The sequence below is a fragment of the Paramisgurnus dabryanus genome, chromosome 2 (genome assembly GCF_030506205.2).
Source record: "Paramisgurnus dabryanus chromosome 2, PD_genome_1.1, whole genome shotgun sequence".
In the NCBI taxonomy this organism is placed as follows: Eukaryota; Metazoa; Chordata; class Actinopteri; order Cypriniformes; family Cobitidae; genus Paramisgurnus; species Paramisgurnus dabryanus.
In genome coordinates this window covers 25,854,546-25,865,740 of record NC_133338.1, presented here as the reverse complement: position 1 = coordinate 25,865,740, position 11,195 = coordinate 25,854,546, and the positions used below count along the sequence as shown (strand labels likewise).

The 11,195-nt window shown below is 36.1% G+C and overlaps 1 protein-coding gene across 1 annotated transcript in view; it reads right to left on the bottom strand.

The window, feature by feature from the left end:
* Positions 1 to 468: 468 nt before the first annotated feature.
* The window catches only part of tp53i11a (tumor protein p53 inducible protein 11a), a 71,080-nt gene continuing 60,353 nt past the window's right edge, over positions 469 to 11,195 (bottom strand). Inside the window, exons 6-8 of the mRNA XM_065248848.1 lie at positions 10,429 to 10,519; positions 7,264 to 7,365; positions 469 to 5,234 (exon numbers count right to left, since the gene is read on the bottom strand). Coding sequence (XP_065104920.1) covers positions 5,101 to 5,234; positions 7,264 to 7,365; positions 10,429 to 10,519 — 327 coding nt within the window. The 3' untranslated portion in view covers positions 469 to 5,100. The remainder of the gene's footprint in view (positions 5,235 to 7,263; positions 7,366 to 10,428; positions 10,520 to 11,195) is intronic.

The following is an 11,195-nucleotide window of genomic DNA, read 5'->3' as shown; positions in this document are numbered from 1 at the left end:
GATTCTCTCAGACCAATCAGTGATCTACAGTGTTTTCGCGTCACGTTTGGTATCAGCTCGGGTCGCTTGGAACCCCAACCGAGGTGGTACGAAAAAAAGTATCGGGTACTACGTACTGCACCCGATGGAAAAGCTCCCAAAAGTAAACTGACCCGACCCAAACTAAACTAAACCGTGGGGTACTATGCAATGGAAAAGCGCCATTATACTCCTGGTCTGTGTTGCATTCCACTCATTATCTCATTGTTTGTTTATTTGAGGCATTCCCAAAGCATTGCTACGGCGACGCAGCATCTCATTTCCTTCTAACGGAACCAGGGTTACATACGTAACCTAAGACGTTTTACTACAGTAATCATGTTTTTTTTAAACTGTAGTAAACCCATGGTTAATTTTTGTAAGGGCCGATCAGAAAACAGAATCATGACTCCTTAAGCATGTGAAAAAATGAAATTCAGGGAACACATTTCCATTTGAAAAACTTTATAGATTTATTCATTAAGCACAATCAACGTTTCTCTACAAAAAGTAAACAAGAGGCATTTCATACATGTGTGTACAGTTTCTTAAACATAAAAAAACTTTTAATGAAGCCTAAAAGATTCAGCAACTGGCATTACGATCATCTTTCTTCAAAATAAAACAAATTCAAAAATCAAATATTTACAAAGCAAAATATAACAGGTCATGTGTATAAACTGTGCTTTAACGTCAGTATGAAATCACGGTCCGTTGTCTTGCTAATCAACTGAATAATACTAAACAGCTGATATATTAAAAAACACAGATGTGTAATAGAAACAAATAGTACTTTCTTTCTAAAGCACAATAAATAAACTGCTGAAATGAGCAAATCAGAGCATAAACATACTATATGCACTGTACTGTCTAAGTGCATATTGTTTGTTTTATGGTCTCCAATAAACAAAATATTTGGAATTATTATAACAAATATTTATGAGGTCCAGTCTTTTTCCAGTGATACAACACCATTTTTGTTTTACTGGATTGAAGTGTTATTTTGATAAAATTTGTAGCACTACCAGCATCCCTCACTTACAGCAGTGGCTGGGATCTAACAACAATCTATCTATCTGTCTTTTCAAATGACAGTTCAGAAATGGAAGCATATACTATTCAGCATGACATTAGCAAAATTAATTTACTTTACATTAATATTAATAAGTATAAAAAATTAGTAATCTATAACTAGCAATAGCAGATTTGAGCTCAGACATGGTGTGCATATAAAAAAAGTTAACTATAGATATAGGTAACTATAGAGCTATTTCATGGTGAAGTTCAACATACTTAACTAACACTTTTTAAATTAACACAGTTGAACAGAATTCCCCCAAATAACCATCTCATTCAATGACAGTTTATATATTTATGAAAGTGCTACATTTTAGAGCTACTGTCTTCATGCAATAATTACTATAGACATAATCTACATCCTGCGACATACAGTATAGATTAGAAATCTATTTGATTGTTGTGCATAAATGACAGCTGTAAAACGAAAAGCTCACCCAAAAATGAAAATTCTGTCACATTTGGTAAAGACTGAGATTTGTCACTATGAGTGAATATACATTATTATAACAACTGGCTTCAGAGGTCTTGAAATAAATCCCACAGGTCATATGCACTACTTTTACAATGTTGTTGTTTTTTTAGAAATGAGGATGAATGTGAATGATGACAGATTTTCAATTTGAAGTGAACTATTCCTTTAATAAATACAGCTAAAGTTATAATAAGACAACTGTCATTAACATGCATATTAATTATCATAAAAACACTGAGATCATTTTTGCCTGAAACGGTATTGTAGGGGTAGAATTTCATGGTTTAAATCCATACAGAACTTGAATTTTTAGACACAATAAATTACTTGAAAGTACAGTACAAAACTTTGTTTAACAAGGTACAGATTCAGATATAACCTTTAAAATTGATATTTATCATTTAAATACTACATACATACAATGTCACAACAAACACTGATGTGTGCCTAACTTAAAAAACAGCAAAATCCTAATTATGTCTTTTTTATCTTTATTATCTTTATAACTGGAATTTCAGAAGTAACAACCTAAACTGTGTCTATTTATTAATTCTGCATTTCAATCGATTTTTGGTATATCCTATATTTTACATTTGAACATGTTATGTATATGCTACACTTTACATCTATTACTGTTTTGTCTTACTGGTTGCTGTTCTATATTGTTACTGTGCAGTGCCATTTGTGTGTCTGCTATAAATAAAGACAATCATAATTTCTTAACATAAATTATAATACCATATAAGTTCATCAAACTCTTTCTAAAAATGATGTAAACAGTCACCTACCCAAAATTATTAAATACATTTCAGACATACAGTTGTTTTAAAAAATAGCAGTGCAACATTATTATCCTAATAAACCACTGTTATTAGTAATAGTAATATTTCTGCATTGCAAATTATTTACTTACAGATTCAGTAGTGTAGTAGAAAAACAATAGACGCATTGGTAATGATATCCACACTACTTGTTCTGAGTTATAGACTCATTTATTAAAAGTGATGTGATCAAAATAATAGCAGTGTGAAGTTTAATTCAAAAATTAGTTTGAAAAGTGATTATCTTGGTCCTTTATTAAGAAAGAGAGGAAGCAAATGTTTCGCCAACTGTTATACAAAATATGTCTGAGGCTTTATTTCTAAGTAAAATGGACCGTTCCATCATTGCTCAGATGAACAATGCAATTTGATTAAAAAGTAGATTTAAGAGGGGAAAATGCATACAGAAATGCAGCAACGTTTAGGATGCCCAGCTAAAATGATTACAAATGCTTTGAAATGGTAACAAAACCCAAAGCGCATCGAAGAAAACAAGCAACTACGGTTAATACAGATTGATGAATAATCAGGATGGCAAATATTCAGCATTTCATCACCACTAGAAAGGTCAAAGATGATCTAAAATGCTCTGCAAGTACCGTGACAGTCAGAAGACATCTTACTGAAGCTAATCTGTTTGCAAGAAGCCCCCCAAAAGCACCATTGTTGAAAAAAGGAATGTGCAAAATCATATCAACACATAAACTGGCCTAAAGAAAAATGGTGTAATGTTTTGTGGCCTGATGAGAGTTAAATTGTTCTTTTGGGGTCTAGTGGTTATCGACAGAACCTCAGGGAACCCCCCGGGTACTGAATTCAAGCCACATTACACTGTATAGACAGTTAAGCATGGTGATGCAAAAATCATGGTATTAGGATGTTTTTCATACCATATTTGGCCTATTTATCGTACAGTATACAAGGGAACATGGATCAGTTTTAAAGGGGACAGAGAATGGAAAACCATTTTTATCTTGTCTTTGTTGAATAATGGTAGTCTACCGGCATTCACGAACATACAAAAAGTGCTAAACATGCTAAACATCTCAGTCTCATAGAAATTCCTCTTTTAGAAATGTCAGCCAGAAAAACTGATGCTTATGACATCACAGGCATCTAACTGCCCCTCCACTTTAAAATAATTGGCTACATTTTTTGAGTGGCAGCAAAGTCAGCCAATCAGTAATGAGATTGCAAGTTAAGCCAGTAGGGGGAGCCAAATAGGCCCAAAACCACTTGTTTAAAATCCCCCACACTAATAGAGCTATCTGAGAGAGGTTTTTAGGAAGCTTCTAAGGCAATACAGACCCAAACAAAACAATTTGTCTACATGTCACATCACAGAACAAGGATAAATACCCCGTTCAATCATTCTATGTCACCTTTAATAAATCAGAATACTTTGTGATTATGTTGCCCTTTGCAAAAGAGGAAATGCCCCTAAAATGGGTGTTTCAACAAAACAACAACCCCAACACACAAGCAAGAACCAAATTCTTGGTTCTAGACAGAAAAGATTGAGGTTATGGAGTTGCCAGCTCAATCCCCTGAATTCTAAAACATTGAAAACTTAAAAATGCAGTTTTTGAAGCAAAACCTAAAAATTGACATTGTGTTCTTAGGTGGTATACGTTGGTTGACTCGATTAGTCACAAATGTGCAGCAGTTATCAACAACAATGGTTATGCAACTAAATATAAGTAATTCAGTAGTTAAAAGTAAAAATGTAATCTTAAGACATTTCTTTAGTTTTAAGTGTCTACACAGAAAAATGTTGACACTGCAACTTATTTAATTATTAATAAAATATTTAAGTTTTCATTGCTTTCCTTTAAAAGAACAAGATAGACTTGTAAATTTTGTTCATGCTTTGATTTGGAATTGAATTTGTAATGTTTTCAATACATTTGAAATGAGGAAATAAAATGTATTTATAACAATACTGCACTTTTTTTCGCTTTTATTAGTATACTGCTATTTTTTAGAACACAACTGTACATGAATATGTCATTAATATGTGTCTTTTAAATCACACTATACTGTACAGTCTCAGAAATTTGTCAGTGATTTGCATTAAATTAGCCACTTTGGTGAACATCTAAAATCAATGGTCCCTTCACATTTAATTCCTCAGATGCACGTGTTGCGCCTCGCTCCGAAGTTAACTTCCGGTCTGTGTTTGTTTATCGATCTGTCAGATGGCTAAACTGACCTTTGGAGCAAATGGTTTGTCGAAAATAAAAAAGCTTTGGCTTCCTAAAGATGAGGGGAGATTCGAGCACCGATCATGAGAGTATGAATCAATTTGGCAGCAATGCAAGAATCTGTAGTTACATTGTACACATTAATTTTATACAGTAACATTGCTCAGTGTAGTAGCTTATACGCTTTGGCTATGATTTGAACTAATTTAATTTATTTCGCTTGTTATCAGAAAAAAATCTACACTATAGGGACTCTATTGTCGTTGATTCTTTGTGGAAATCTACTGGAAGTTAAGTTTAGGACACAAAAGCTGTTTGTTAATGTCGTCGTCTATACACTGAGATTGTACTTACATCAAACTGAAACTGTCCACATAGAAAGAGTGAAGTATAAATTCATTTGGTCCTGGAAGTGAAGCTACTGTATTCAAAGACCTCTGTGGTGCCTGCCAAACCACCCATCTAACATAAGATTCTGTCTGATCACTGAAGTCATCAACCTCACTCAGATCTTTTTGGTGCGACGGCCGAGGTGATGATAGTAATTCAAGGTGATGAGGAAGAAGAAGGATTCACCAAGAAGCAGCACAACTGCACTGTTGGACAGAGTTCCCATCTCCAACAGGGTGATGGATGTCACTAAGGAAAAACATACAAATGTATACATTAAAGAGTCATTTGCCAAAATAGACAAAGCAGAGGTCTTAAATACACACAGAATTAATTCATAATTTCAAATAAATTTTACTCATGCCATGCCAGATGACTTCCTTTCTTAAAATTAATTTAAAGGAATAATTTTACATAAAATTTCTGTCATGTTATCATCTTATATAGTGCTCAAAATGATCAAGCAATTGTTGTCATATGTGTGTTTCATCACAAGCCACGTAAGAACCAGTGAGATTTATTGATGTGCTGTCATATTTGAATGTATGGTATGGTTTAAATTAATTTTATAATGGATGTATGTGCTTTTTGGACTATCACCATTTAATCCCCATAAGAAGATACAATTATTTTATTTTTCGTTTTAATAAAACATTTGTTTGTGTTAAACCGAAGTAAGGAGTATACATATCAGTGATGGCGTGAGGGTAAGTAAATGAGATCATTTTAATTTTGGGGTTAATGATGCCTTTACTGTAGATATATAGTACAGTATGTATTACAACAATAAAGTGCTGCCCTCTTATGGAAACACAATGAAGTGTTTCAATGATAATGTAAGCAATGATAAAAAAAATAATGGTTGGGCGTTTTTAAGACGAAATAAACAAAAAAGATTTATAGAACCTTTAACATGGTAAAGATATGGTATCCAGATGTGGTAAAAAGTAGTATGAGATTGGCATTTCACTTGGAGCTTAACAGGCAGCATTTTAAAGATAGTGCCTTAAAGGAATAGTTCACCTAAAAATGTACTCACTTTCATGTTGTTACAAACCTGTATACATTTCTTTGTTCTGATAAACATGAGGGAGGATATTTAAAGAAATGTTTGTAACCAAACCGATCTGAGGCCCCATTGACTACCACAGTAGGAAAAAAGAATACCATTGAAGTGAATGGGGCCTCTAATTCATTCCTCAAAGTTAGAACTCTGCATTTCAGCCCAAGCCCAACAAGGCCCAACCTTTTAACGCCCCTCGGGCTGGGCTTTAGACCAATTTTAACGTCACAGCTGATACGCGGGCCGGGCCTTGGCCTTTTTTTTAGGCTTCTTTATATATTTTTCAATTTAAATAAAAGAAACGTTGAGACATTGATGATTGTAAAACAAACATAGGAAGACGTTTAACCTATCGCACAAGTCTAACAGACGCACATGCACATCAGCGCAGCGGGAAAAATTGGATTAAAACTGGATTAAAACCTTGATCAATGCACACAGCATCCAAGACATAAAACATGTGCCTGTAGTCATTTGAGAAGGCTGTGTCATTTTTTTTTCATGTTTAAGATTAGACTTTTTCCTTAGTTTAACTGTTGCATACAAGAAAAATTATGATAGCGAAAGTGTAAGGTAGGGTAACCTGCATGTTTATTTTGTTTCATTTTTGTTTTGATTGTATAGCCCTTTTCATTATTTTTCTGCACCCCGTTGCAACTGCGAGCGGCAGAGCTTTCTACTCAAAATATCATCCTTTGTGTTCATCAAAACAAAGAAATTTATACAGTTTTATAACAACCTAACAGTGAGTAAATTATTACAAAATTAAATTTTTGGGTGAAATATCCCTTTAATGCTGCTCCAGGATAACAAAAAGCTTTTTCAAGCACCAAAAATATTAAAAACTGTCAGTATATTCACAATTTAGCCACTTACAGAGGTCCAGCTTCAAGTCTAATCTAAAAATCTAACTACTAACTAATACATGACTTTTGCCAAACATGATGCTTCAAAATACAATTAGTGTTTTAAACAGCCATCATTTCCTTAGCCTCCATTTAGGACTTACGAAAGTTTAATTTCATGTATGGTGTGACATCTTTATCTTGTATTGGACTGTTGCCATAAGAGGGCAGCACAGCGTAAGAAATTTAACTCCAGGCTTTCTTAAAGTGGCCTCAATCAATCTTCCTGGTGTGTAGATTTAATAATGGGTAGAAAAAGTTTTTTTATAAGTGTTAATGAAAATAAATTGTTCAGAAAGAAATCCCCCACCTAGAAATTGTACCCCGAAGTAACATGCTTCTGTGAGGAGCGTCCACTGAATGATGACCTTTTCTGCTGTGTACAAACCATTCCACAGTATTAACGAAATACCTGTTGAGAAGAAGAAGAAACACTGGGTCAAGCCTGAGGTCATCCTAAATCAGGCATACATAACGGTGAATCCCTTCCCCTATAAGCTTAAAATCTGTCCAAAGCCTGGAGGAGGATTCTGCCGTGGGTTCTGATTCAGTTGGAAGAAATGCATGGAGAGTCTCTCTGATCTCTTCCCACACTGGGGATATGGGTAACATCTTTCTCCAACCCTGCCAAGTACCATCTGCCAGCACTACATTTTCAGCCTTGCTTGAGTAATTCCCACCATTGAACTGGCCATCGATCTGACAGAAGAACATTCACACCTTGCAGCACCACAGGGGTATGAATTATTTGTGTGCCAAACCAGGTGTCATACTGTATTAAAAGGACTATTGGAGCTCATTGAGGGGTTTAAATACAAAACAGACCACATTTTTAATCCTAACATGAAGTACACACACAGAACAACAGAGCTGTGCTGTGCTGCGTTGCTGTGAGATAATACATGTAATCACATTGGCTTAATCCCTCATTTTCCCTATTGGCCATGGATTAAATCTAAACAAACAAGGAAGAAAAATCTTTTCTATGCTGAATTATAGCCGAGCATGATAGAGAAAAGACAAATGAGCTGCTATTCATAATTAAATAAGTGCACGGTGAGAGAAGAGATATTATTTTCACAAAAATAGCCACCCCTGCAATCTCTGTATATAACAGGACCTCCTACAGCCGCCTGTAAGCTAAAGCACGGGGTGCGCCCTGCATGTGTTACTGTTGTGAAGCAACACGGGACCAACGGGGGGTCATTATCAGTTATACAACAGTCGAACTGTCCAGCAGTCTGAAAGCACTGCCCTATATATGGCTTAATGGAATGATATGAAGTCATCCATATTTTAAATCAGAGGCATTAAATATTCATAACCCTTGAAATCATACGCTAATCTGCCAGTGTAAAAGCTCATCATGAATGTTTCCTTTCACAAGCAAGTTTACGTTATACAGCTGCTAAGCATAAATTGACACGAAATGGAAATATGCATAAATAAAAAAAAAACGGAAAAAGGGCACAGAAGTGACCGTGCCCGTGAAATCAATTTTGAGATAGGATCATCAAAGATTGATGTTTAAAATATGATTGATGTGGACGAGTGTTCGAAAAGATCCTGCATGCTCGAAACGTCACACGCCACGCAAAGTCCTTTAAATAAATTTTGATGTTTAGAACTTTGGTGTGCCGACGTTACATTTAATCCTTTTACTTGATCTTGGTCGAGCACCCATTTGAGACTGATGTGCTTTCTCTAATTTTATTTAGGTCTGAAATCATGAGCACTAACATTGAGTTGTGCCACCGGTTTACATCTTAAACTGCTTCAACAGCCTTTGGACTACCAGACATATTGCTAAGAATTTGTTTTTATTACGTCACAATGAAAGTGGGATGCTATAGGCACATGGACAACCATTTCAGGAGCAGTTTGGAAAAAACTGCCATGATTTAGGATCAATGATGTTTGTGTGTTTTTAACGCATAGACTGTAAAAAAGATGGACGGCGCGGCGTAACTTCCTTCCATTGTAATGAATTGAAGCCAAAAATGTCCGTAAAACGTCAGTTTGGACAGAGACAGAGCGCAACGCGTTATAATCTGAAAACCACCCCCACCGGGGGAAAACAATCCATCCTTCTCCATTGACTTTGTATTCCAAGAGGCCGCCTCCTTGTCATTTCTGGCTTATGACAAAAAACAGAAAAATGCCTAAAAGCTGCTGTGTGACAAGGTGTACAGCTAACAGGCCAAAAACCCAGAAATACGTTTTTATAAGTTGTCGACCCCAAAAAAACGAGCGTTTAAAGACACAAAAGTGGAATCAGGCAACTTTTCATAGTACTCCTATTAGTAGAATTGCGCCCACTAGAGGGAAACGTAGTCGGCGATCCACTTTTCTTCTCTTTAAGGCAACACTATGTAGTTTTTTTACCTTTAAATAATGTCTCTAAAATTATTTCAGTGATAGAACAACTTTTAACTGGACAAATTGTACTGTTGCTGCAACCTGAGCAGCCTCCTAGCTGCTACAAGCACACTCTGAAAGTGGCGGTGGAGGGTAGGAAACACAGCCCCGCCCCTCCCCCTGCCTGCAGAAGAGTGTCTGATACCAGGCACTGTTGCGCTTTTCAACCACATGGGGGAGCTGTAAGTCATTTTTACATGGAAACTACATAGTGTTGCGTTAAAGGCTGGTTTTACGGCTCGACAGCTTATAAAAACTTAATTCTGTTTTTTTTTTTGGCTTGTTAGCTGTACATATTGTCACACGGAAGCTTTTAGACATTGTTCTGTTTTTGCTATAAGCCAGAAATGACTAGGAGGCAGCCTCTCACAATACAAAGTGGTGGCAGAAGAACCACTCGGTGGGCGTGGTTTTCAAATTAGCATAACTGTGCTCTGTCTCTATGCGTAAAAGGAATCGTTCATGAAGCCAGAGACTGAGCCGCAGAATCAAACTTTCACCCAAACGCTAGCATGCCCAATTCAACCAGGCCAATCATAACGACATTCCCCATTTCTATAGCATCAAATTACTAGCTAAAATAAAACTTATCACAAAAATTAATAATTGAACATATATTAGCGTGATAACAACTACCTTAAAGGACCAAAACCATCTTTATGAAAATTTTAGTGAAAGTGTAAATCTTTTTTTACTTAAAGCCGAGTCCTTTCGTTTGCATGGAGATGGCGGGTTTATGACTTGTTCTGCAGCCAACCACCAGGGGGCGATCAAAGAGCCAACAGCAGCTTCACTTTTCAAGATCTACTAGGCACACCCGGTTTCATGCTTCAATGCTCTGCACTTTAGTAATGTGAGCTTGTGTCTTACCACTTTGTGGAAGACCTGTTGTTCTCGCTACTGTAGATGGAGCACAGTTGAATGGGTGAGCTGTAGCAAGATGGAAACTTATACACTACAACACTAAAAATTGTATTTCACCAAATTACCAAAAGCACTAACTGAAAGGGTTGTCCATTTAATGTGTCGACATAGTATAGAATAAAATGGAACATACACAGCAGAGATCCTCCATAAAGTCTGATGGAGATTCTGGTGGTGGTGAGCTCAAATATAATCTCATAAAGTTGGTTGGGAAACGCCAGGGCCTGCAACACAGAAAGAAAGGGCATAAACTGTAACTACTGTATGAATACTGAAGAATTAAAGAGAGATGGTTAAAGTGTACCTATTATGCTCATGTACAAAGTCTTGATTTTTTATATTTTCTACATTATTGCAGCACCTCTCTTCCCAGTACGTCTGAGAAGCTCTGTTTAATTCCTGTATCTTACCAAAAAAAAATTTAATTAGAAATGTCATTGTATCCCATTGTTAACTAACCGAGATGTTTGTGATATTATTAGGCCTGCCATGACACTGTAGCTACTTTTTATAAGTCGGATAATTGCTCCAGAAATACTTTGGATAGTCGATAGTATTGTCTTTTTAAGACCAATTTATGTCACTGATTATCAGTGGCGGCTCGTGACTGCTTATCCGAGGGGCGCAATTCAAAATAAGTGTTCGAAGGGTCATGTGTGTTGCTCGTGTTTTCAAAATATATGTTTGTTGCGTCGTGAGAACCATGTGTATCACGTGTTTTGTCAAAAAAGTGCCTGCTGCACATGCGTCAAAACCTTTTATGATAAAGAGACGCTCACGTTCACAAAATACACGCAAGACACTCCCTTAACAGTAAACTCTGATTACGCATGAGATTATGCGAGTATCTGGCAAACGCATGGGTCTCTTTTATCATAAACCCTTTAGACATGTCTGCAG